This window comes from Chelon labrosus (genome assembly GCF_963514085.1).
Source record: "Chelon labrosus genome assembly, chromosome: 2".
NCBI classification, from domain to species: domain Eukaryota; kingdom Metazoa; phylum Chordata; class Actinopteri; order Mugiliformes; family Mugilidae; genus Chelon; species Chelon labrosus.
Genome location: NC_140338.1, coordinates 17,830,336 through 17,858,052, shown reverse-complemented (window position 1 = coordinate 17,858,052; position 27,717 = coordinate 17,830,336). Strand labels below are relative to the sequence as shown.

The 27,717-nt window shown below is 44.4% G+C and overlaps 1 protein-coding gene across 10 annotated transcripts in view; it reads right to left on the bottom strand.

The window, feature by feature from the left end:
* Window positions 1-24,344, bottom strand: part of lef1 (lymphoid enhancer-binding factor 1) — a 41,990-nt gene extending 17,646 nt beyond the window's left edge. For 7 of the 10 annotated variants that reach the window (XM_084564861.1, XM_084564865.1, XM_084564863.1 and 4 more), the window contains exons 1-5: window positions 22,890-24,344; window positions 20,880-20,946; window positions 19,532-19,656; window positions 2,352-2,484; window positions 1,772-1,861 (exon numbers count right to left, since the gene is read on the bottom strand). In XM_084564861.1, coding sequence (XP_084420987.1) covers window positions 1,772-1,861; window positions 2,352-2,484; window positions 19,532-19,656; window positions 20,880-20,946; window positions 22,890-23,093 — 619 coding nt within the window. In that variant the 5' untranslated portion in view covers window positions 23,094-24,344. The remainder of the gene's footprint in view (window positions 1-1,771; window positions 1,862-2,351; window positions 2,485-19,531; window positions 19,657-20,879; window positions 20,947-22,889) is intronic. The other 3 variants (XM_084564866.1, XM_084564870.1, XM_084564862.1) reach the window with 1 other exon arrangement.
* Window positions 24,345-27,717: the final 3,373 nt, after the last annotated feature.

Here is a 27,717-nt window from a genome sequence, read left to right as displayed (position 1 = left end):
AGGCGTGTTAACCTTGTCACTCACATCCCTAAGGTGCCTAATTACTCACTCCCCCCCTTTCACACGTTCCTTCCCGTTTACACCCAACAAAGCTTCACACTCGCATTTCCTCTCAAAGCAACATTAACAGGACTCTGACGTTATGTTTCTGTTCTCCGTTGTTAATTTTACATTTTGTTTTGGAACTAATAACACAATACAAAGGTTTAAACGTAAAATGTTGAAGACCCCCTTGCCAACAGCCCCCTCCCCCTCGCTCGACCTTCCATCCCTGGTTGCGGCCCTGCGCATATTAGAGCTCATAATGAGAAAATCCATGATTGTTTTTCATAATTAACGAGCAGATCAAAGTCTGAGCCCACTAAGGAAAGCGGAGCAGCAGTTGGTCGATATGAGGGAGAGAGAGGAAGAGCAAGAGGGACAGCAAAAAAGAGAATAAGAGAGATTTCGTTTTAAGCATCTCCGGCTTAGCCCTACTCATATATACACACACACATGAATATGTCGAGGGAAATCATTCTGAGCCTAGTCTGCTTCAGCGTTTCTTGGACATGGATTTCTTTTGGGCTACGAGTGCTATCACATACTTAGAAAGAGATCTGCAGGCATCTTTTCGGCTCTTCATTGTCCTAAACTCTTTGGATCTGGTGGACTAGCACGACCAGCATGGATGGTAAAACGGAGAACACTTCCTCACAATCTGTACTACCTACACGATATCAGAAATCCAGCGGTTTAATTCTGTTACCTGATTTTTCTTTCCTGATTCCACGAGAAGAAACAGCGTCAGACGTGTGTGATTCTTCTGACATATGTGGAGCACAGTTCCTTTATATGTCCCACTCCCTTCATCTCTGATGCTCAGTTCTACATTGTTATTTATAGCTGGTCCCTCAGAACCTCCTAGCCTCATCATGAGCATCACCTACATCCTGTCTGATCCCTTCCCTCCTTTTCAACTGGCAGCCGCAGGAGAAGCAAAGCGGGGAAAAGAGAAAAAAGGTGCGGGACAAAACTACGGCGGGCCCACGTCTTTTTCTGCATTAGTTTGAGCTGCCAAGGTCTCCAGCTGCGCGGGGCTGCGGAGCTGGTCCAATCGGCTGAGGAGCTCCTGTGCAGCTGTCAGAGCTGCAGCCTGATGTTATTACTGAGAGGCAACGAGTGCAGAAGGAGGGGGCAGCAGGGCTCATCCCACAGGCTGCTTCAAATGAGCACATACTCAAGAGATGATAGGAAGGATGACTTTCCTGCAACACATTCTGGTTTGTGCGTCTCCAAGATAGGAATGTCAAATGTTGGCGACCTTTTTCCCTTTTTATGGTTTTCAGTTGAGCTGCTAACCAAATCAAGCCGACACCCTGGTGTTCAAATGATGTAGAAATTGTTTCACACTTCAAATTCGTGTTATGCTGGAATAAATACTAGAGAGGAAAGCATTCCAGCACAGAGAGAATGGCTCATTAAGACGACTGGCACTGGCTGTTGTTGGTTATTGTGAATGATCGACAATAATGATGTTTTTTTTCCCACTATGTCCTTATAAAAATGTTTGTGTAGACTTTTTAATTCAGTACTAACACACTGGCAACAAAGTATTCAGTCCCAGAGCAACTTCTTTGTGTTACCTTGAATTATCAATACTGCTATGCAGAAAAGTGTGGACAGGTACATCCCCAATTATTACCCCAATTATTAGTCCTAATCTCAGTTTAAAATGTTATCACAGTTCTGATAGACTACACCGATCAGGCATAACATTACGACCACCTACCTAATACGGTGTAGGTCTCCCTTGTGCCTCCAAAACAGTTCTGATTCATCATAGCATGGACATGGGCCTTCTGAGGGTGTCCTGTGGTGTCTGGCAACAGAATGTTATTAGTGGGGGCCTTTGGGTCCTCTGTGTTGAGGGGAGGGGCCTCTGTGGATCATCCCACAGATACTTGATCATTTTGGGATCTAGTGAATTTGGAGGCCAGGTCAACGCTTTGTGCTGTTTTTCATGTTTTTTTGAGTTGTTCCTAAACCGTTTTTTTGTATATGTGCCTGTGTCAGGCTGCATCCTGCTGGGAATGGCTGCAGCCATCAAGGAGTGTCATTGATATGGGGTGGGGGTGCCTGGTCTGGTCTAGGTGGGTGGTACATGTCTAAGTAACATCTACTCGAATGATGTGGGTCCTAAAGTTTCCCAGCAGAACAATGTATTGTCACAAGATGATCAATGTTATTTACTTCACCTGTCAGTGGTCATAATGTTGTGGCTGATCGGTGTATGTTGAATACATTATGCAACATTTACAATGTTTTACTACACCACTAAAACTGCCACCAAATACTTGATGTACTCATACCTTGTTTGTTGTTGGCATCCTGAGGGTGGTGGCCAGAATGGGACCCTGGAGCAAAGTGCTCGTCACTGTACGTGATCAGCGGGGTGAGAGGGTGGACTGCGTGAGACGGCTGCACCACCGGTACTTTGTTGGACTGTGGAGGAAAACAATAAGTAGATTTTAAAACCATGTGAAAGAGTGGCTGCATTATACATGAGCTTTCACTGCATTTTTCCCGTGAGCCACATGATCCAGGTACTTGTTTAATGGTGTGGTCAGGAAGTAACTAAACAACATTTCTTTAATTACTTGTCTTTTAGTGCTCCTGAGCACAGTAGCTCAAAACTTTATTTAGCCTAGGTCAGCAAGACTGGAACCCCCGCTCCCTGGAGAAAGGAGGGAAAAACAAGTCAAAGGGGTGCATGAGCAGGTCTGAGACAGAAAAAGGAGAGAAAGATGCAAACAGAGGTGGAGCGAATAGGGGCGAGCAAGCGATAGAGCAAAGAAAAGGGAGAGAAAAGAGAGACTTGCAGGGTAGAGTTAGAGCAGAGGTCTTAGGCGGGAGATCAAAGGCAGTCATTAGCTGGTGAATAAGGGGAGTTCATTACAGAGCAAGAGCTGGGGGAAGGAGAGATGAGGGATGGAGGAGGAGGAGGAGGAGGAGGAGGAGGAAGGGGGGTTGACTATAGAGAGAGAGCTCGAGTGAGACAGATGTCTGCAGTGGTACTTAATGCAGGGGTAATCACGTCAACAGCGGCCCTGGCCACAGACCCCTCATCCCCAGCTGACTCATAGAGACCTACCGCCTGACAACTAAAATAGACCGAACCAGGCCCGAAAAACTCCGGCCCCAACCCCCAGCCAACGGCGCTTACATGCTTCAGCTGCACTGTGAACACATGGTAATGCTTAACCATGCTAAATCTACTATTCACAATTTGAGCCCAGAGCTGAGCCGGAGTCAAAATATCACCTCCACAGGATATATGGCTAATCAGAGAGACGTCGGTTAGCTGTTGGGTGAGACACCAAGCGGCTCCCACGAGCTTTGAATCAAAGAGTTTGAAGAAATTGTTATCGGATTCCTTCAAGGAAACAGTCACCTGATTAACAATGTGGCAGAAGATCTAAATTTAGCACGAAAATAAAATTAGGATGAGATGATATAACAAATGGACTGTTCTTTATTAGCTCTGACTTTGCGGGCTGGTGTGTGCCAAGGTGACATTCCTGCAGTGCTAAGTGGTGACTGGTGCCCTCCCCCACCCCACCCCACCGGCCCACTCCCACCACTCACACATACATGAACACACACGTACACAAAGACCCTTGGACACATGGGTTGCTGGAATGCCTTGAGTTGCCCCGAACCTCTCACAGACTGGCACTGGCTTCAACTTAAGACGCCCGCCTTAACTCTCCCCAACCTTCTGGGAATGTCCTAACCAGGAACACAAAGGGCGGTATGTGTGGCGTCCGTGTGTGTGTGTGTGTGTGTGTGTGTGTGTGTGTGTGTGTGTTCACCATCACATGGACCATCTGTGACATCAGACCCTTAATGGGACTAAGATCACGTAGAGTCAATTTTCCCAGTTCTAGTTTGGAGAGTCTCAATAAGAGTCGCAATAAGCACAAGTTGCACTGTACACTTTACAAGCTCAAACTCTGCTTGAAAATGAACTAAACTAGAATGCACATGCTTCATTTTTCCACACTTGCACAGGTGAGTTGGGTCCTTTGACCCCAGTCGCCAAGAGTCAAAAGGTGACGGGATAATCTGTGAATGTGGGAGTGTCCAACCTCATCCTCACAGAGGGCAGGGCTTATTAGTAAGGCTGCTAAACCTTAAAGAGGGCCTAACCAGGACTGATTCGGCTGGGACATGCCTACACCAGGGGCTAAATGATAGCATTCTCGCCCATATTATTTTACGCCTCTCCACTCCCATTTGTTATCCTGTGGGAAAGAGATAAGAACCTAGAAGATTAGCATTTCAGCTGGAAGTCATCTCCAACTTGCAGCGGAGAGACCAGAAAGAAGAGCCGGTGGAAACAAAAAAGTTGTCCTCGATAGAAAGTACAGCAGTGCAAAAAGGGTGATTGACTCTTTAGCACCAAAGAAAGCTAAGGGTCTCACGTCATAGCAGCGAAGCCCTCTTTTGTGCTTTTTCCAGTTACAGCTGTCAAATCCCATTTTTCTCAACTTCTTAATAAACTGCCCCCATTGTGGAAAATCCACCGGGAAAATCCTGCAGGCCTCTGTGACCAATAGGGAGTGTATGGCTATTAGGAGGCATATTTACACAAACTGCATGCCCTAACTAAACATAGTTTACTTTCAGAATAAAGGAAGGGCAATAAATTGCCATTGAGGCCTTTAACGGCTTCATATCGCTCTAGGTGTTCATAAAATACAATTGTGCTAACTGTACAGGGGTTAAGCAATATTGTAATTACATATTCCCACTGGTTCAATTTAAAGATGAGCACCAGGTGGACGCCTTTACGGCTCGCTGTGGCCACTTTGCATTCCTGTAAAGTGTACATACACCTTTTTAACCAATTTCCTGGCTGAAGTAGTTAGAGACACTCAGCTGACCACGATCATGAGGGTCATACTGCGGCAATTCTTCCGCTCTCATCCCCGCACAGAGTCCAAAAGCAGCAGCAGCACTGTAGCAATGGAGGACAGCCATAGTGGAGGTCCCCTTTATTGTATAGGAGAAATAATAGGCTTAGGATCTTTCTATTCATATTTTTCAGGGAGAGCGAAAGAAGAGAGGCGGCGAGGATTGAAAAGAAAACGTTCCATTTGGAATTTCATATCCAGGCTTGGCCAGCCCTTTTAAAGAGCCCCTCAGATGTGGTTTTAAGAGAAATTCATTGTGCGGAACTGGAGCTGGCAGGGAGCCCTCAATGGAGGAGACACTCCAGTGTGTTTCAGCACGGGGAGCCAGTGACTTGGCACGCCGTCTGAAATTGGGGGTGGGGATGAGAAATGGGACGTTTCATTTTTGTTTTTTTGTTTTTTTTTCTTCTTCCCTCGGTCAGATTTTTCTGACGACACACCGGTGTCTGTGAGCTTGTGTCATATTCCACCGACATCCTGCCATGGTTGCTAAGCAGGGGTACGCCTGTTTGTGTGTGTCCGTGTGAAATATGGAGCAAGTATTTCTGCAATATTGCCTTTTTAGCATCACTCTCCCCTCTCTCCCCTAACAGCACAGCTTTTGTACTCCACTCAATTATACCACTTCTGCAGAGTGGAGTGGAAAAAAGGGAAAGCAGGAATTTTATAATAATCACTTCCCACTTCTGTAATTTATATGCAATGAGGACTCTTCGCGCCTGCAGCTACAATCAAGTGTGTAGAACCATGTGAGGTGTTTCGCAAACAGCTGGGGAGATGGCAGCTCAAGTGGTGGATATGGATTCCCGCGCTGCTAAATCTATTCACTAAGAAGCCCTTCTCACCCCAAAACACAACCTCACCTACTCACAGGATTTTCTTCACTCGGGAGGAAAAGGATGCACAAAGGAAGATGAAAAAAGACAAAAGGGATGAGGCAAAGACATTTTCCGTGATTATAGACAACGTCAACAAAAGTTGGTTTTCAATTTTCAATTAATAAGGATATGATTACCACTTATTACCACAAGCAAATCTTTTAAAATTACAGAAAATCCTTTCATTATTTAAATAACTTTTTTCCCCATTGACAAAGCGCTCATAGAAAAAGGCAAGATTACAGAGACAAAGCCTCAGTAAATGCCAATAGTTGGGAGCATGAAGCACGGGTGTGTCCACTGCTGAAATGCAACAGAGTCACCCACAGACCAGGTGTTCACTCTCAGGTGTGCTTGCGTGCAAGTTGTCCAACCTTTTCCCAACAAAAGTGAGCAAACAGTCTGCCGCGGTAGCTTTACAGCGCAGGAAAGAAAAGGCGCTGTTCCGCCCTCCTACCCACTCCCACCCCTCCTTTACCCAACCCAGTGGAGACCAACCTGAGGAAGCTTAAATAAATAACCAATTACCATTCGCAGCTCAGGTTGAACCCCACCAGCTTTGAGTGGAGTGCTAAAAATGGAATGTTTTATTGGCAGGGTGGCCCCTTGGCCAGGGGGCTTAATGTAACGAAACCCAATTAATGGAGAAGAAAGCTGGGCCGCCAGCAAGCGAAGGAGCGCCACGCGCCCAGGGTAATGAGACGAACGAGCGAAACCAACCACAGGGACAGTAGCGGAGGAGGCTGTGAATAACAGGAAAAGCCTGCCCCGGAGAGAAATATACATCTGTGACGCCCCCCAATCTCTACTTCTCTCCCCTCCTTCCATTTAAATCAAAAATCTCTTCGTGCTACTAAGAGTCCAATAGCTGAATGGAGGCGGTGACACTGAAGGCAGCGGCCAGTTAGTTACAATAGGTAAAAAAATATATAAATATCACAAGTTTGGTGAATTACCCACGTAGCAATAAATGGCATGTACCATTTATTCAGTGTTACGGGTTTCATCATGCGACGAACTTGTCACGCTGTCCTCTAAGTATCCGTGTTGCACCCACACAAGGCATATGTCAAATTGACTCAACTAGAACATGCCACTCTATGAACACAAGCAGAAACAGAAACAGGTACATACACTTGCTTTAAAATATGTTCATGGTTCAGAGACTCCCAACAACCACGCACTTAATGAATTTAACACATACATGGCTGCATCCGATCACAAAGGAGCTATTAATAGTCAAGTGTCTTCTTTTCCAACCACCACCAAGCGCAAGTGAATGGGACGAGATGGATTACCCATCATCCTTCAGTTGGCACGGAGAGCGTGTGCTTCGAGCAAACCCCATCATGGTAGCTCTCACACTGACATTCTGAACGTGCAAAGGAGATAATTTGTGTGAAATGCGCCTGCCCCAGATGAAAAGACTTTATCCGCTTCACAAAGTGTTCGACTCCTAATTTCTATATGTCGCGGTGCTATTAAAAAAAACATAGGGAAAACGAACGTTGGAAACATTAGGATTGATCCAGTTGCTGTTTATCTATTGCGTTAAGGTACAGAAAGCATAAAGAGTAGAGTAATACGACGACAGTCTGCTTGTAAAAAGGCTGACGCTGCGCGTGTTCTGTTTGATAAATAAAACTACAACATAATTAATGGATGAGGCAAAAAAGTATTCCATATTATTAATCAATAAATACTAAGAAAACTAAAGGTGTAACTCATTTTATATTCTTCTCTATTTATAAAATAAATGATTTGCTAGACCTGTGTTTGGACAGTTTAGGTTGGATGAACTCAAAATGAACAACCATGATAGAAATACAAGAATATTTCACCAAGTGCAAAAGCATTTATCACTGATATGTTGAAACCAGTTTCTCTATATTTTTGGATCGGCACACTTGAGCCATATTTTGGGCTTGAAATGTCCCCGTGCCACAGCAAGGACTGCCATTGTGTTCACACTTTCTCAGCAGTGTGTAGAACTTGATCAGCTCTGAGTAGAGGTCGGCTCCTCCGCTCTTCTGTTTGCAGAGAGAGAGAGAAAGTGTGTGGGTGTGTGTGTGTGTGTGGGTGGGTGGGGGCTGGGCCACTGCTCTGGCAGAGCCCTGGGCGAACTGCAGGATGTTCACCTTGCGGCGGGGCACAGGGCTCATTATCACAGCAGGACCTGGTCACATCAAAGGACTAAGGAAAGGGCAAACATTCTGCTGAAGTGCCACTGTCAGCAGGCCTGCGAGCGCACACGCAAACACATACACAAAAGAGCAGACCGCACACACTCTTAAGCACCCACTAGGCATCTGTGCCCCCTCAAAGAACATGGCTGCTCTCTGTAACGCCATCACTCACGTCACAGCTTTTGAGACCAACACAAAATCCGAGAGGAGGAAATAACAACGCAATTGTGTCGTATATTGATAGTGGCACAAAGGAGGAGATAGCTTCCTGGAGTCTGTCACTGTGTCTAACGAAAACTGACTCATCATTGCCTCATTCACCTGATCAGCTGTGTGCTCCAAACCAGGAGGAATGTTAATCTCGTTTGAACTCATCCTTTAAAGCTGACCACGAGCGGAAAATGTTTAGAGTACACTTTTTCTTCCTGAATCAATCGGCAACACTCTCCATCTACTATTTATAGCAGCCCCGCTGCTGCATTAACACGCTGCACGATTTATCATTAGAAGCCAGCTCTGGTCTGCTGAGTAGCTACATTCATGCCAGGCAGCGCAGTGGTGCCAACATCCACATTCAACAACAACACTCTAAGGCCCTGGGAGATGTACACAAATAAAATCGCAGCACAAGCTAACACTGCGCGGCCAGTGCGCTAAAAACCTTAGCCTACATACAATAGCACAGATGCAGAGAAAGGGGAAGAGAAAATACAGTGCAAAATGGAAGCAAAAGTGCTGATGAGTTGTCTTATGTAGGAGCTTCAGAGATCCGTCGAACAAGAGCGGATTTGCCTGCTACACCTAGATAGTGTTTCCCCCCCTCAGCTTGCGCCCAGGTATTCTGGGCATGAATGGCTGTCAGTTTGGATTTGGGAGCTCAGTGTTGAGGGGGAAAATAGAGTCTGGTGGGGGTCTTTGTGAGCGCATACTTGTGGAGATGAGCGCTAGAGACAGTACTCTTCTCACTAAGCCGCGGCCAGCCCCGATGCAAAATTTCACATTACGGCTACGGGAACGGACGGGGTAAATATTAGCATTGCAAGCTAGCCAACTAGAAATGGCAGGCGGCAGCCGGCTGTAGAGGCGCTGTTGGGTTTTGAGGGGGAAGGTTTTTCAATGACACACACGCACACACACACACACACACACACACCAGGAAAATGTGGATGGGGAGGTGTTTTGTATGAGAGCTGCTTCTGCCTGAGCCGAAGAGAGTATTGACCTAGTTTTCCTTCTGTATTTCACTCAGACAGATGCACACCCACCCACATAATGTGTAAGAATAGACAGGATAAGAATATTGACAGGTTCATGAGCCTTTACCATTGATAATTTAATGGAATAAATAAATAAAACTCACACACAAACGTGTGTGGATTTTGTTAACAGATTCGTGTGATAGGGTTCAGTGTTATTATGTAATGGTTAAAATTTAGGTTGAGATTATGTAATATTTTCACGTAAGGAGACCTCAAGAAGACCTTTTGCCTCAGGTGCCAGGACACCTGTGCCCCGGCCTCTTCTGAACTTTGACCCTGGTGATCATTACTCCTTTCACCTCAATGCACATTTGCCCTTTGTTCCATCGATTTCACTTCCAAAATTATCTCTTGCAAAGGCAGCCAGACAAAGACGTGTTTTCATTATGCTACAAAGGATGTGACTATTTCAGTAACAGGCCATAATGAGGTATGGTTCGTGCCACGGTGCTAAGAAGCATTCATGGGTGCGGATCACATTGCAAACCTTTCACATTATGGGCCATACAACAATACCAGCAGCCCACTGTTTGGGTGTGATTCCACGTTTTAAGGGATTAACTGGTAAAGACTACCAACAACTGCCTTTCAGTGTGGAATTAGTCATTAATCAAACCACACATTTTAGGTTTTTTTTTTCCTTTCTTTCTTACCGAGGCGCACACGCCCCTGCTAAGATCTGAATGGCGAGCACAAAGCTATTCAAATCTGATCCCCTACGAACAAATGGCTTTTCTCCATCCCCACAGAAGCAGGGAACACTTACAGAACCTCTCCAAGGATCGGAACGGTCACAAGAAATCTCCGCCCCGTCAATTAGCTTTGTGGCAGGGTTTAGTTGGGCTTTAACACAAACAAAACAATGACCATGTACAACATGGCAACGGACAACGTCTGCTTATCCCTTGATACGTCTAAAGAAATGGTAATTGGGAATTTCTGCAACATAAAAGGGACTCCTTGGACCCAGGGCATATGGTTACAGCAACATTATAGGGCGCACTTATGCACCTGATGCCACAGTTCTCAATAATTAGATATATAATGAAGACAACCAGGCTGGATTTTATTCATAGTGAAACGCAGCCTTCAGACGGAGTTACCTGAATTAACAAAACATTCAATGTCTCCTTCTTCTATTATCTTTTCATTCATTTTTCAAGCAGCAAGCTTTTGTATTTCCATCATTATGGGCCTTTTCAGCAATAAACTGATAATGAAACATCTCAAACCTCCTACCGTCCAAGCTCCAGAAAATGCAACCAACACAACGGATCAGCAGATCATGACTACAGCGGTTAGGAGATACAGTTTGCAATCCCAGACCTACAATAACATGTTCTCGCCTCTGTTTAACTAGTCAAACAATTCTTCACTGTATATTGGGTTCAGTATGGAAATAGCACTGCTACCAGGAGGATTGGACCCCCATCTTTCATCTCAAAAGATGGGGGTACTGTGGGGGTGGATTGATTTGATGTTTTGATGCATTGTTTGATGACGGGCAGCTCAAAGTGGAGGATGCCTCTGTGATGTCTCTCCGCTGGCGGACATGAAAAGCGTCACCTGGCCCCTGAGCAGAGGGTTATGGCTGATAGTGGATTTAAGGGCGCCTGCTGAGCTGGACGGTGGCTCCATTCATGCCACATAATCCATTCGGCGTGACCTTTATATTTTTAGAGTCAGTTCCACTTCCCCGTCGGGCCTGCCTTGTTAAAACTATCGCAGGCGTTGGGGTCCTGATGAACTACTTTCTTTAACCATATATCTCGTTTATTTTATGCGTACGTCCCGCGAGGAGAGGAGGCGCCTTCAATCACCTACCGAGCTGTCTGTTGATCAAAAGAAACATGGAGCACAAGGCGAGCTCGTCAGTTGAACAAACACATTCTTGCTGGATATCTTTGCGGGTTTCATCATCCTGCATCAAGTGACTGCTGGGAGAAAAAAAAAAACAAAGCCTTGTTCTCATCCCTGTGACATCAGCGCTTACAGACAGACTGCAGGGGAGAAATCAAAGCACGGGCGACCATATATTTTCAATTAGCCGGTCCAAAAATGTGAATGCAATTTTCCATGTGGCCTCCACCCATCCTCCAATTAATTGTTCCTAAAGTCTGGCGTAAAAAAAAAAAATATATATATATATATTAGGATAAAAGAAATAAATAATCTCCTAAAGTATGCTAGGCAGCCATTAGTCATGAGCCTCAAACTCCTACCACGTTCTAGATTTGCCTAAACTAGGAGCAAACATAATTGGTATAAATCTCCTCAGTAAGCCACATAAAAAAGCAGAAGGGTGTAAACTGCTACACTGCTGCGTGTTAAGACACTGAAACAGTTGCACGGATCAGACGAACTGCAGTGGCGGGGAAAGAGGAGCATTCAGCTCTGCTGTTTTCCTCTGTGACTTGGGGCCACTGAGTTTTTCTCCAGCCATAGTAAATTGGGCGCCTGGGGCAGGAGCCTTGGCCAAGCTTGCATTTCGGTGCCGGCTGCGGAGGGCATGAGGGATAGAGATATGGCACTGGAGGGGGGGACAGGGCGTAGATGTGGGGGAGGACTGGCAGCACAGTGGAGGTGACAGTACGCACATGTTTTAACACAAAAGGGACGAGGCTCGTTAGCACGCTAACTAGCAAGCTCCATGGCAATCAGCGCTCCTCATTCTTTCTGGTCTCTCTATCCACCTCCGCATAAATATGGCTACATCTGCAAGTGTAATCACTCCATTGTGCTCCGATTTTCTGCTCTGCTGGGCAGCAGCATGGCAGCCTGCTTTTCAGCACCTCTCCCTCTCCCCTCAGTCCCCTCCTTTCCCTCAAGTGCCCTCGCCTGTTCCTGGCTACTCCTTCACCGGTGAGGCCGGTGTGTCTCACAGATTACAGAGCTCTGGTCGCTCAGGTAACAAGAGTCACTAATCTGGCTGGGGTTGAATTACACATAATTGCCTCGACACCGTGATTGATTTCAGCCCTGGAAAGGAAAAGACGATGCCCCCCCCCCCCTTCCAAACACCCCTCCGCCCCCCCTCCCTGCCTCTCTCCAGCGCTCACGAGCGGCAGCCAAGACTCTCCATCTAGTAGGAGGCAGGAGGCTTTGAAGAGATCAAAGCCAAGGCCGGGAGCAGTTGCGCGCCCTGGGAATACGGGAGAGAGGCTTTCTGCTCCTCAGCCCTATTTTCTAGCGTCATGTTGGATTGCAGCTGTATTGCATTTTGCCAGTTTTCTTAATGCTCTTGGTTTTGACTTTGACATCAGTGATCCCCCTCGGTTTCTTCAAAAAAAACAAGAGGGTAAAAGCAAAAAAAAAATAAAAAAAGGGAACGAGGAGGAAAGAGAGAAAGAAGTGGGGAGAAGAGAAGAGAGGAAAGAAAAGAGAGGGGGTAAAGAGATCTACAGACTGATTTTTATTTTCACAACTCCATAATTGGCCAGTTCAAAGGAGAGGAGGGGAGAATGTAGCATTTGTTTTCAATTCCGCAGCCGATATGAAAGGAGCGACAAAGTTTTATGGGTTTCCCAAAAATTAAAGACAGGCTTTTTTTTTTTTTTTCCTCACTCAAAGAACAGGGTGTTTTTTTATGGCCAAGACCACACAAAATGAACTGATAGCAAATCCCTCCTCTTTGTCCTCCCACAGAAAACTCAACAGGGTGGTGAAGCTCTTACATACGGCCATGTACGTATGCCTCCGTGTGTGTGTGTGTGTTTGTGTGTGCCCACACACGAGACTGCGCCCGATGCCCGTTTAATGTACGCATTGGAAATTGTTAGACGAAAAGAAAAGCGGTTTGATGTTTGGTGCAAAAGCACAAAAGGGGGCATGGGGAAAGAGCGCAAGCTATAACCATCTATTCATTTAATAGCTTGGCTAATAAAGCCTGGTGGCGAGAAGGCACCCTTTGTACTGAAACTATGCCGGCCCTACACCAACCTCCTACACTGGGGACCATTAATATTTCAGCGCTGTCAGATACACATTGCATGTGTGAGCCTCTTTAGCACTCACACCCACAGCAGAAAGAAATAATGAGCTTCTAAAAAATATGAAACAGCAAAAAGGAGGAGGGGAGGGCGAGAGCACGCCCAAGACTGACCAACTTCATACAACAGAGCAGCTATTGATCATAGCTCTATTCCTTAGCCGGACAAAGTGAGGGCTGTTTGAGCTTTTCTGAAGTCTGGACACAGCCGACGGGATTTGTAGCCATGTTTCCCTCCTGTGATCCCATTGTTCCCCTCGTTGCAGTTTACTAGTTGGAACACTGCTCGCCTCTATACAGACCTACGAGCTGTCAGGAAGAGGTCAATAAAGCCATTCATGTTTTTACTCATTTCATGTCTATATCAGGGAACTGTGAGGTGCTGTGTTCCGCCTTTAGGGGTTACCGTCAAGCCGAAGTCAGATTTATGTAGAGTCATACAGTGTATACTCAGATTAACAACAATGATCATTTATCTAACAATTAAGGAGATGTTCCTATACTCAAAAATAAAAAAAATAAAATCAGCTTTCTTTGCCAAGAGACTTCTACCAATATCCCTTTCAACTATAAAACCACCAACAGTGGCACACAACAACAAACTGACAAAAAAAAAAAGAAAAGAACACAAGCAGACGCCGCCCCCTAGTCTACATTTCTGATCCACCCTGACAGGAAGTCCACACCCAGGCCTTTCAAACAGAACTGGGCATGAGGGACAACCTTGGCGAGGCCCTCCACTGACCCCTGGAGATCGGTGGCAGACTGCTGGTGAAGAGTGAAGCCCTCTGAGCAGGTGCTGTGGGCTGCTCGAGCAGCAGTCTGTCCATTGGAAGCCTGACCGGCTGACTCCAGGCAGCACCGCTTGATTAGTTAAGCTCCATACAATTCGGTGGAGGGATTGGGGGGCGAAGACAGTGTCATCATCTGTGAGTGCTTCTTGCTCCGAGCGGTAGCACATACCCAAAATAAACAACAGGGTGTGTCAAGTGATGCTCATGACCATGACGCTCCAAAATGCTTTTCTCAAACACGTATAGAAAAACACATTTCTTTGAACTGTTAATGAATGCAACTTTGTGTGCCACTGTTTTTTTTCCTACATGGGAACCAACACAAAGAAGTCACGAGTGATTACATGAGCTGCTCTCTCAGTTGTTGTTATTTAGACGTACCAACACTGCCCTAATTGTCTTCTTTTTGGTCCTCATCTTAAATAACAATAATGCACATCGCTCGGTCCTAGTGTACAATCGCTCTGCTGAGCTCCATTTAACAAGATGCAAACACAGATAAGGTGATTGCAGCCACATGGCGTCATTAGCGCTGTACATATGGAGTAAATGTGTCAACCAGCATCACCGTACAGTGGAAGAAACCTTGGCGTTAATGGCGCCGTTTATGAAACCCCCACGACCCAGCGGCACTACAAAAAGCCCGGGACGCCAAGTGTTGTGTGAGGTCCCTGGTGCACTCCTTCATGCGTACACTCATATTTCACTGAGTGATAGATCTGCAAAGCAGATGACATCAATGTCAGCGAGACTACGATGCTGCCAGACTGAAGAAAACTACTGATTTGATATGTATGGCATAAAATAAGTATTTATACTTCTTTCTTTTTGACAGTTGCTATATTTTCTTGACAGCTCTTGATATATTTTTAGGCACAGGACAGTGTTAAAATTGTACCAACAACACTTATAGAAACCGAAATAAGCCAATAGAGAGGCCCTGCTCCTTAAATGCAAAATTCCACTAGTACATTTAACATACATTTCCAGCCTGTAGTGAGACTTAAGGAAACTACTTAAGGTGCCATAAGCTGCCATCTAGAACATTATGTGTGGACATAGGCGGCTGCTGGTAAATGTAGTGTTCTCTTTAACAGGGATCTTCCACGGTAGTGCTGGGGGCATGGGCTCAGGACACACATGGCACTGAGGGACACCAGAGCGGTCCGACCAAATCCCGTTAGGTAAGCCTGGGTTAGTGATTCCACGCTGCGAGACACTGGCTACCAGATCCGTCACGTTCCCGCTACATCAAAGGAAAGTGCAGCGCTGCACCCCCACCGCCCCCTCTTTCTCGCCATGAGGATCGGCAATTGAGGGTCCAAAGGGAAAAAGAGTGCACAGCAATGGAGAGGGAGCGCTCCACACACCACACCCCCACCCCACCACCACCACCGCAACAAAACCTAGCTTTGAAAAAAAAGAAAAAAAAAAAGAAATGCATTTCTCTCCATTCCTCTCTTCGAGCCGGTGCCCAAGACTCGCAAGTCTGTTCTTACACAGCTGGAGATCACAAACACATCTTCGCAGTCAGGTGAAACACCTTGTACTGTATCTCTCACTATCAACATTTCACAACTACGAACGCGTACCCATGTTTCTATCTTGTCAACCATGCACGTATGAGTTTATTCAGGGGATGCGGTAGGATTACACTGGCTCACGGATTCTAAAGGTCTGTTTAAACCTATAGAGTGGGGTGTGAAAGGGGAGTTTTAACTAATCGGCACTCGAAGCTTGGATTTTGGGTCATTTAAAAACACGTACTGGCCCTCACATGCATGGCGAGCTTTATTTAGAAGCTGTCGTTTCCAAAAATCTGGAAATCCTAGCTTTGGGACACTGGAGAAGCACTGATGCAGTGATAAGGCTCAAGCAAACACACACACGTCACACATGGCGCAATGACACCCTGTTTGATTTAAAGATCATACTTTGCAAACATTATGAGGGGATGTTATGGTCATTTAATTTAAGATGTTTAATTTGTCGGTACAGTCACACATATACATACGTCAGTGTAAACACAGTTCTTACTGGTTGTGCACAGCAAAGGTCAGAATAACAATTATTCCTTACAGACGAGGCCCTCTGTCACTTTATCTGACGCATCTGAATATAATCATGTAGGCTCTCTGTGAGAAAGAAAAACCCTGATAAAAACAGAAGAGACTGAGCGCTTCAATCTCATAATCATTGTTGTTTTCTGGTGTACCTTTAGTATCATTTAAACAAGCAAACCTCTTCAATTAAACTGTGGTAAAATTATGGCAAAATCCAAGTGTATTGGAAGTCGATTTTTAACTTACACATGTCGACATGTTCGTTTCTGAGACTGGCAAAACATTTTTGTTGGGAAATAACAGTGCAGTGCCTAAATACAGCTGAAATAAACAAGTTAATATCTACGGCTAAACACATTATCAGTCAAATGCTGGCAAGAAAAAACACACTAATACTAGATTTTGGGCATTAGCCTGATTTTTCTACGATAGACTGTTTTCTTGTATGCATCAAAACATATACAACTAATATTGATCCCTAAAGGACAAGCATGAGAAACGACTACATATTTGGGGCAGAAGTTCCAAGCATCCTGTAAAGTACACACAATGGTCCTGGCTCTATCAATAGAGGGATCCACATCACTTAATGCTTAAGACTCAACATCCTGAACAGGTCTAGGATGACTTCATAACACACAAGTGACTCTCTTGATGTGGTTAGAAATGCTTTAAATCCACATATAAATGCAACCGGTGATCTTTAGACACCATCGCACCAAAATCTGAGCTCTAGTGGCGCGGCGTGCTTATCAAGCTCGAAGTCCTAAAATCTGCTGACAATCAGCAACTCCCCACAGCTCCATCGTGACTGGACGGCATGTGCAGGAATGTCATGGTCAATGGAAATCAATCTAAACTACTGGGATCGGGGGCGGTGGTGGGGCTGGGGATGGAAGAGAATGAAAGAGAGAATGTGCCTTTGATCTCAGTGAAAACCGATCCCAGGCCTGCAGATACTGTGGCTGCGGTGGCCAGCAGCAGAGGCAGCGAGCTGACATCAGTGAGAAAGCCAGAGGACTCATGTTTCGCGATCCTTCCACCAAGCCCGGGCTCTTTTTATTGGATAAGTGAGAAAAACGTATATAAAATGACTACCGTTTTATTGAAGACAGGGCGAGGGGTGGGGGGGGGTTGTGGGGAGGCGAGGGTAGGGTAGTGGGGGCTGAAATGAAAGCGGGGCTTTAGAAGTTTTGGCAGCAAGTCCGCCGCCTAACTGCCTGGCCTAATTCATCTGCAGTGAGGGGTAATTTCCTCTCACACAGTCAGCTGGTCTCCATACAGACCTCTGTGACGTTTTTTTTTTTTTTTTGGAATACGATGGAATAATTGATAAAATAAGACCAGAAAACAAGACATAAAAAAAGAGTATTTGGAGAGCATCCTACACCACATTTCACGTTCTATTTGTAAACTGAACTAAGCACCTCATGAGGTAATCGGGATCACGTTTTCTCCATAATGTCAGATGCTTCCACCCTTCTTTGGCAGGGAGGAAGAAATGCAATTTTAACATCACTCCGTGATAGAGTTGCGTGTGAATGAGGATCCTTTACACGCAGCATGTGGCATCTGCCCCCGACAATCACATCTGCCTCCAAAAACCAACTCTTATAACAACACAGAGCTCACGTTTCACAACTTCACCCTGATGAGACCCGCTCACATGCACACCAAAAGCACAACAAGCGAGGGCTTTGGGGTTGTTCCGCACCATGTGTGAGCGTTTCCTGTGTGGAAGCACCAAACCGTAGACAGACTGAAGCTGGTTGTCTTTCCCCAAGTGTGATACAGAGACGAGGACAAAACAGGATTAGAGTGGACAGCTGCTGGTGTGCCCTGAATTTTACGTCTGCCTTGAGAGGAGAAATTTGCAAACGGGACAGACACAGGAAGCCGCCAGTGAGAGACCTGCAGCTGGGCTGAAATTAATACCATTGCAGGGACGAGATCTGCAACACACGCCACCCCTGGACGTTTCTATAAACTCCTCTGCAGAGCAACGTCAGAGACGCGACGCTGCCGTTAGGCCTCCTCAGACATGCTGGACTAATTAGAGGGTCTTCTTGGGTCATGTAGACATGACTCGCTTAAGGTTTTAACAAGATGAGGAAAAAGTGGTGTATCGCACATTAATCTCCTTTTCTGTTTCCACGGGTCACATAGAGTTGCAAACAATGCTGGTAAACCAGAGGAAATAATGCACACATGCTACACAACAGCAACACAAACAACATCCTTTGTGTCTATTTATTGTTTGAGTGATTATTTTGTGACAAGAGAGTGAAGAAATGTGATTTTATCTTAAATTCTACGAACTGATCCTTGGATTATTCCTATTCAGTCATTTGAGACTACTTTGTTGGCACATTTCTTTTTTGTTGTTGACATTTTTTTCAATTAAATCTGTTGGTCAGAGCAACTGATTAAGGGATTTTGTTAAATTATTTATCTGACAATATCTTACACTATTTTAATCTGAGAGAGGCCATGAAAACATTCCTGACTATAATCTATGTGATGATCTTTTCATTTTATTTTTTTACCCACACAGATCTGCAAATAAAGCAGAATCTTTTAATCAATATGATTCGTTTATTTTGATAAGCTGATTAATTGTCTGGTTACTGAAAAACACCCATCGCAAGAGATCGGCGGTCAGAGCAATCAAGCGCATTTGTATGATCCTAATTTGGCGCCGCCTCATAATTTCTTAAGGAACCAGTTGAGACCGTGTTTCATAACAGTAATGTTTTCAGCATTTGTGGGTAGACAAAGCAACAAGTTGCTTCCCTCCTCCCTCCTCGCTCTGTCTGCTCTGCGTTTCATTAACGGACTGTGCACTAGTGATGCGACGAGGGAACGTCCAAACAAGTCTGCCATCTAAAAACAGCCTGGACCTTCTGAATCATAATCATCCTTTAGGTTTGGTTTTGCTTTCCATCCCACAAGCGCGTCCTGATAGACGAACGCTACCGACCGCCGCTCTCAGCATCAGCACCACCTTTTAAAAAGGGTAAAAAACTTCACTCTTGAAACACCAAACCAAATAAACGTCATTTCTGAATCACTGGGGATGAAGTAACAGCGGTTCATATTCTGTTTTTTCACTCTAATACTGTGAGTAGTTTCCTTTCTGACAACTGAAATTTGATATGCTCACCATGCAAAATTAGGAAGCCCCATATTATTTTAATTATTATTATTTTCATATTTTTTTTTAACTATGACTGCGTTGTTTATTTATTATGTTTAGTCTTACTGGCAAATCCTCTTATTGTCGGCCTTCAGGCCCAAGTTCATTGTGGTCCCAGCAGCATTTCTTTATATCATTTGAGTTAAACTGTTTAAACTTGTTTGTGAGGGAGTGGAAAGAAGAAAAAAAAAAAAAGATTTGGTACTGACCGTTCTGGGCATGGGCGGCGAGAGGGAGCCGTTGTTCATGTAGGAGTCGTTCATGTTGCTCATCATGATGTAGCCCGGGTAGCTCGGGTACGGGTGGCCTTTACTGTACATGTCTTGATGCTTTCCTAATGTAGGGCAGAATAAACACAAGTCAGTCGCTGTGAGTTTGCATGGGAGCATAAAGAACTAGAAAAACAAAAGGCATAATTTAATCAGCCGGCATCAATGCTTTCAAAGCACGTTAAAAGGAATAAATTCCAAATGTGTTTTGGCCCACAAACCAGGCAACAGAGCCGGGCACCAAGTTCTCCTGCCCGTTTTCATGCGGTAATGATATCGCTGTCGATCGCTTTGACCTGCGCTCTATTTTGCCTCGGCCTTTTGTTTGTGCCCTTTCTTCCCGTCTAAGAGAGGAGGGTCGTATTATACGGAGGGACAATGGAGCCCCTCTGTGCCAATTAGCACCAATTAGAAGAACATACAGACTGTGTCAAAACAGGAGACGCCCCAACTGCTCCTCTATGCCTTTGACCCGAGTGGGGGAGCTTTACACAAGAGGCCTCAATACAGCGCCACTCGCCACTCAGCTACGCACTGCGTAACAAGGCCGGGGGGGTGTGGGGGGGTGGGGCTGGGAGGGTGTCTGGTATACAGCCTGATGGCAACATGGAGCTTGTTGTGAAGAAAGCCAGTGTTTGGTTTGAGGGGAACCTATTTAGGAGTGAAAGGGGAACAAAGAGGAGACACACTCCTCTTCAGAGCCCTAATGATGACCTGGAGCAGCGGGGTCAGACTACAATAGCCAGAGAGCAATAAGCCCCGAGCAGCAGCAGCAACATGTTGCATGTGACGGTGCAACTGGAGAGTCTGTGTATGCAGGGAAATAGATTTTGGTGCGTTATTGCATTATATATAAAAAAAAAAGAAGTTAAAAAAAAAAAAGAAATAAATCACGAGTTGGACAGAAATATTTCCAATTGTGGGCAGTACTGATAAATTAAAAGATGAGAAATATGAGAATATTTATCCTCCCTTCAGCTCAAGTGCACATTTCTGCAGGCACCCTCATCTCTAGGTAACAGGTAGCTGTGTTTATGAAGGTTTAGCATGTCCTGACTAGACTCAGATGAGCAGAAAGCAGGGGCTCTGATAAGAAAAGGACCAACAGTGTGATCACTCCTGAGAGGGGAAAACCATGAGGCACACTTTCACCCCTTTCGCCGCCACTTCTAAAAGCTCCAGCAAATTATTTGTGGTTTTATTACAGCTAAATGTTGTGAAGTTCAAGCGGACTGCCCCGTAAAGCACACGGATTTAACGAGCTCCTGCTCAAGGCTGTGTCACTTACCATCTTCCGAATGGTCTCTGTGTTTTTCATGATATGAATCTTGCGGTATTTGGGACTGTCTAGCTGCCTGTAAAAAGACACAAGAATGAAATGATGGTGAATCAATTAGGAGGGCCTTCAGACGCAGTTACACACAGAGACACAGGCCGGCCACAGTCAGACGCCCGAGAACACCGATGGGACATATGTTGTCCCTTTTGCACGGCACCAGAGTAGAACAAGTTCACACAAACACATATACACACACACACACACACACCGCTATCTATAGAGGAGTGATGGAGCAGCCTGCATCAAAGCTTCAGAAGAACCACTTAATTAAGCCGCATGTCCTTAAGGAGCTTACAAATTAACTTGTTCTCAATACCATAGGTCCACTCTCATTTTCATCTCTCAGTTTAAGCCTCCTCGTAAATTCAAATAAATGGAGTGTGTTTGTGTTAGAAATTAAAACTGTCGGTGCAACGTGAAATAAAAGAGCATCCTGTAAAAATGGTGCAGACAGTTTTTGCTTATAAAATAAAAAAAATAATTTTTTAAAAATCCTCTGCACTTTAGAGACATCCATTTCCTCTCTCTTGCAGAATACGAATTGGAAAGAGGACCCTCTTTTTTTTTTTTTTTTTTTTTGGAGTTCTCACCCCTCAGGATGGCTTCAAGCTGAGCGAGGGAACTTCACTGTATTCCTAATTAACATTCAGCCTCAGTCCCAAGCGTCCCTAGGACATTCGGTGGTGAACGTGCTTCGTTCAGGACGTGGGCAAAATTTCATTAACGCCGCAGCTGATGACAAAACAGTCAGCTAACTTTGGGATGCGGGAAGCTGCAGCCTGCATCCTGAGGACAGCGAATGTGTGGATGGATGCAGGAATAAAAAAAAATAATAAAAAAAATTCGTGCTGTCACTCATGAGCGTGTGCGCTAATAAAACTGCACCTTTCAAGAACAGAACATAAAGCACGACAGTAATAATTTCAGAAACAGTAAAAATGAATCACTCATCATACCTCCGTATAAACTGTGAATGCATTTACAAGGAACTAAAGGAATTATTCCTTCTCATGAACCCACCTTGCCTCTTAATATTTTTATCAGTAAGAAAACAGGGGGGGGAGAAAAAAATATTATCTCATGCCCAAAGCATGCAAACTAAATTTACAGACGCCATTAAAAGGGACACGGTAAAAATATTCAGCAACATTTGAGGGAACATTAAAGGATCGAGTCTTGGCAGCAAAATAATTTGATTGTATTTCACACACACAGCGACCGCTAAAGTGAATTAATAATAATGTTTGCCAGTTTTATAAGCCACGTGTGCTAAATGGATTCATGTGCTGGTGTTTATATCTGCTGAGGGTTGCAGTGTAACAAAGAAAACATGTCTATTAGCCTGCCTGTCACAGGCTGCTCACAAGGCCCCAATTCTCCCATCAGAAATGTCTGTTGTGTATTATTTTATTTTTTAATTCAGATTTCACCGTGAATACGTAAACTTGCAGAGGAAGGCTGAGTGAGCGTTTACACCTATACTGTTTGCAATCAGGAGATCATTTAAGTGCTTGGGTGGAGTATTTTCGGGGAGCATCTTTAAAGTTTCTGGAAGTGGATGAGAGGTTTGCAGACTGTCAGTGGCATCACTAAAAAGCGACACGTTTAATTAAATTAAAATACACACACACATACAGTGACATGATTTGGCAGGAGATAAATCCTAAAGGTAAAAAAAAAGCCAGAATAAAACTGAACAAACATGAGTCATAAATTAAAGAGGAAATATTATTTGTTTGGGCCTAATTTGACTGTGGTGAGCGTGCTTTGATTCAAGCAAACCCAAGGCGTTGAAAGCTAATTAAAACCGGTTTTGAGATTATTAAAGTGATAAAAAAAAAAAAAAAAGAAGAAGCGTGTTGTCGGGCTGCTGCAGGCTGTTTCCCCTCTCTGATAGAGTTCAGAGTTGATACCCACCTTCCTCGCCAGTCACCACATCAGCGCACACACACTACTCACATCGTGGCTGTTGCTGTTGGGGCTGCTCTCCGACTCGTTGACCAGAGACGACTTGATGTCGGCCAGGTCTCCCTCTTCCTCCGAGTGGCTCAGCTCGGCGAAGATCTGCTCCTTGTGCGGGTCTCCTTCGTCTTTGAACGGGATCATCTCGTCCGTGGCGCAAAGCTCCGGGTCGCCACCGCCGCCGCCCGATAACTGTGGCATTTTGTTAATGTTTGTTTGTTTGTTTGTTCGTCTCGCCGCGGAAGCTAAAGACGACACAGGCGCCACCACTGTCCGGTAACTAGAGAAGGGGAAGGGGGGGGGAAACTCCCACTGAAATCCCCCGAAACCGTGTGGGAGAAGCGTCTCCCTGTTGCACCGGAGCGTCGACCGTGAGTCACTCGGAGAGGAAGCGGCGTGCGAACACGCTGCCGGTGTGTTTTTACTGAAGCAACAGGAGGAGTGAGGCGGCTGGTGTCGGCTGGTGTCGGCGTCCCTTCTTCTTCTTCTTCTTCTCACCACTTCAACACGAACACCTGAAAACTCAGACCCCCCAAAAACTGCGACGCACAGGGTCGGAGTTAAAGTCCGGAGCACGCCTCAATGTCATGAGGAGAAAATAAAAAAGGCAGACGAACCACGAGTTAAAACCTCATCACTAGTTTGTTTTTATCAGTCACAACCGACGTCGTTTATGGTCCTCGAGAATAAAAACAAAAAAACAAATGACTCGACGTGGGAAAAGTGCATTTATACAAGCGAGAGAAAATATTTCCTCGGTGGTCCAGTGAAGAAGCTGCTGCAGACGTCCTTCAATAATGTGGTGGAGGGAAAAAAAAGTAGGTTAACAAAATCAAAACACCGTCTGGAGGTGAAAAGGTAACCGGTGGACGTGTAACTGGGAAATAATAAAAAAATAAACACAGTTTAACACTTAGACGAGGCAACAAGCGACGAGTCGAGCCGATGTGATGCTTAAAAATACATCCTCGAGCCGGCTCGGACGGGGAGGGATAAAAGCAAAAGTCATAAAACAATCAAAAAAAGGAAGATAGAGTGGAAAAACGCTGTGGACCGACTTCTCCACTGCTCCCGCACTGCTTCCACAGTGTAATGTAACCAGTGTGTGTATGTGTGTTTGGTAATGTAGCCGCGCTCCCTCCTCCTCCTGCCTTTGCTCTCTCCTCAGTCACTGGGAGGAAGGAGAGATGAAAGGGAAGCCGAGGCTCTGATTGACACCGCACCGATTGACACTCCTCCTGAGAGAGAGATTTATACACAGGCTCACAACAAATGGGCAGACAGGAGGAGAAGGAGAAGAAGAAGAAGAAGGAGGCGGAGGAGGAGAAGAAGAAGAAGAAGTGGTGATGAGGCTGACGCACAGCGTGTGTGTGAAAACAATTAGGATAAATAAAAATGATAATGGAAACAGAGGAAAAGGACGAGACAAGCTTAGGCTTGTTCGGTCGAGACACGAAGAGGAGGAATTTAATCTGAACGGAAGAAATAGAAACAGACGTAAAAGCAGCAAAATAAATAAATAAAAATAAAATAAAAACTGTTTTATGTCTTGCTATACATTTGACCAACGTATAAATGATAAATGATATTTAATTATGTCGCTTTACTTTTCCAACAACATTTAGTAGTAGGGTGGTTTTGTTTATTTAATTGTAATCTCCTTTTTAAATTGCTTTCTTTCTGGCACCACCGAGGATATTTTTGGTTTTCTAATCCTTTAGAAGTTTTAGAAACATGCGCAAATATTTGAGTACGCTGAGGCTGTTCAGCAAAAGATAAACATGGCAAAATGTGATATATAATCTTGTAGAGAAATAGCCAACATAATAAAATTCATTAGCATTATTTGTACATATACAGAAGACACAGAAAAGGGTTATTCTCGCCCAATAATACAGTGTTGTTATTGTACAGAGATAAAAACACAAAGAAATAAATTCGTAAAACATGTAATAAAAACTCAAGTTATTTAGTGTCGAATATTTCATGAGAAAATAAGAAACAACAACAACAACAAAAAAAGGCAGTGGAAGTGGCGTGCTTTCTGTGTCTGCCCGGGCACTGAGAGATTGCGTGAGAATCAAAGTTGGGATGGGGAGGCAGATCTTTATAAAGCGCGGAGGTGGGGTTAGCGGGGCGGAGCCGCGGCTCCCTTTGATCTTGCGGCGGCTGGCTCTTTCATCCCCGACTCCCCCCGCCCGGTTCCCCCACCACCACCACCGCCGCCGCCGCCTTTCCTCCCTCCTTTCCTCCCGCTTCCACCCCTTCCACCCGCCTCGCTCTCCCTCGCCTTTGTATGACTAAATTTGGTCCGAGTGTGGAGCCGGGCCAACATTTCCACGTGTGCGTTCATCCCAGCTGAGAGACAGAGAGAGAGGGAGAGAGAGAGAGAGAGAGGAGAGAGACGGAGAGAGAAAAAAGAGAGGGAGAGAGGGAGAAGGGGTTCTCTTCCGGGTAAGGAGACAGCGAGGAAAAAAAAAAAGATCAAAGGCTTTTGGGTTTTGGAAGCCGAGTGTGGATTCAAAAGAGCCGAGACTGGCTGCATTCCAGAGTATAGCGGAAAGCGCGCGGCTTCTACACGCGCCCCCCTCACACACACACACACACACGCGTTGTACCCACGAGCCCACATGCACGCGGGATACATTCACCCAACACACGCTCCAAAAAAAATAAAAGAAAAAAGAAAGAAAGAAAAACAGCAGTGAAAGAGAGAGAGCTAATTAGAAAGATTTCACACAGGCAGACAAGAACAAGCAAACCTTTCATTTAAAAGACCCTTTAACGTTATATTTCTTGTTTCCAGCCAAAAAAACTGTGATAGGAGGTATGAAAAAAAAAAAAAAAAAAAAAAGATGTCTGTTTTCCCTTCCCACTCTGTAGAATGTGTCGTTTCTACTTCATTACACTTTAATTTAATTATCCGGCACTTCTTTCTGGCACCTTCTGAAATGATGCTACCTACATCCTGCATCGCCCTACAACCACGCTGACAGGAGCAACCTCATTTCCTTTACATGTGTGTGTGAGCGTGTGTTTTTTTTTTTTTACCCCGTGTGTTCTCCAGCATTCACCTTGGATATGGTTTTAAGTCATAAAATTAGGAGGAAAAGTGGGGGAAACTGAGGGTATAAAAACGATTTTGGTAGCATTAAGGCCTATTAAGATACTAAAAAAGAGACGGTACGGGCCTGCAGGGCCTGAGGTAGAGGTGAAGAGATCCAAACTGTGAAAAATAAAACAGATTATATAAATTGCAGTTCTAAATGATTCATGTTCTTTTTTTCCTCCGGTTTAAGGTTTATTGGCATTCAAATATATTATAATGTATAAGATGCCAACCATAATTTTAATGTTATGTTCAGGATCATTCTGACCTAAGGCCTCAAACGCCGCTACAAAGACATACTCGACACATTGAGACTAATAGAGTTCACAAGTATTATTATGAGCACGTTCATGGGCTCAGCTATAAAACACAAATAAATAGATTATCATTACAGTTCTGATTATCAGTGCTTTTTACGCCACACTACAACACTATGACATGAGTCTATTTAAAATGACTGTGCATTTCTTTCTTTGTCATTGACTTTATGGCATAAATTGAATATATTTTATTCATGCACACCATGTAAAATATTAAATATTTTGTGCCGTAACAATACTTTATGCCCCCGCGACCCTTCACAGGACAAATCGATTACAGATGATGAATGAATGAATGAATGAGCAATACTTTCTGGATGATTCAACAAAGAAAGTGGTCACCGCAGTGACTCAATTAACAATAATAATCAAGAATCAAATCAAAATTTGATTTAAAAGAGACAGATTTAACAATCCCTCATCAATGACAATCAGAAATAATATCATATTCGAAATGTAGACATCAATTTAACATCTTGCTATAGAAATATCTAACTAATAACTAAATAACTGAATTGAATCATAGAGAAGAAGCAAATAAGGCAGACTGTAACACCTACATAATGCCATTTTATAGCCTCTAACTGAACATGAAAAAAGACAGTCTGAGTATCCGTTAAATTGGTTTCCTGCATGAAAATCTTCCCTAAGTTTATTGTAATGAAATATTCTGGACGTGTGAAAGAAGATGCAGTTTTGTGGAAGTCATGAGTGAGTGAGAGATTCATTATTTAATGACCTCTGCTGTGTGATACGAGAGCACAGCAGAGGAGTCCATCTTCCTGATTAGAAGGCCTGAGAGTAGAGGTCATTTGTCCTGCAGGATAACACACCGATGAACATATTTCACCGGCCCGATATAGATTTTCTTTTTTCATTTATTTAATGACTGTTGTTTGCGGCAGCAGAATAAGCGCGTCGGTAATAAGCCAGCGCAGATTAAGATACGAGGTTTGTTCGTCCGTGCAATAATTCCAGTTTAGCGACTTGATGACAAGGCAAACAAACGATAGCCTCCTCTAAATGAAGCTGCCGTCACAACCCGCCAAACACACTTTCCCCTTGACATCAAACTACATTATATTCTCCAGCGTGGCTCTCTGTGCTTTGCGGCCCCGGTTGTTAAAATAACCAGGAAAGTTGAAGTGGAGAGAAAAAGAGAGGGAGAAGGAAGGTGGGGAGGAGAAAAAAAAAACAGAGCTACATTAGCATTTCTCTCCTAATGAGTTCATAAGAGTGACCCCTCTGGATCTCACATGAAAAGGAAGATTTCCTACTGTGCTGTGACCTGAATTCAGTTGTCTCTCACTTTAGATACTCCATTTTGCATGTTATATAAAGGAAGAAATACATCTATACACACAGCATAATTCATCAACACCAGATTTTGATTTTC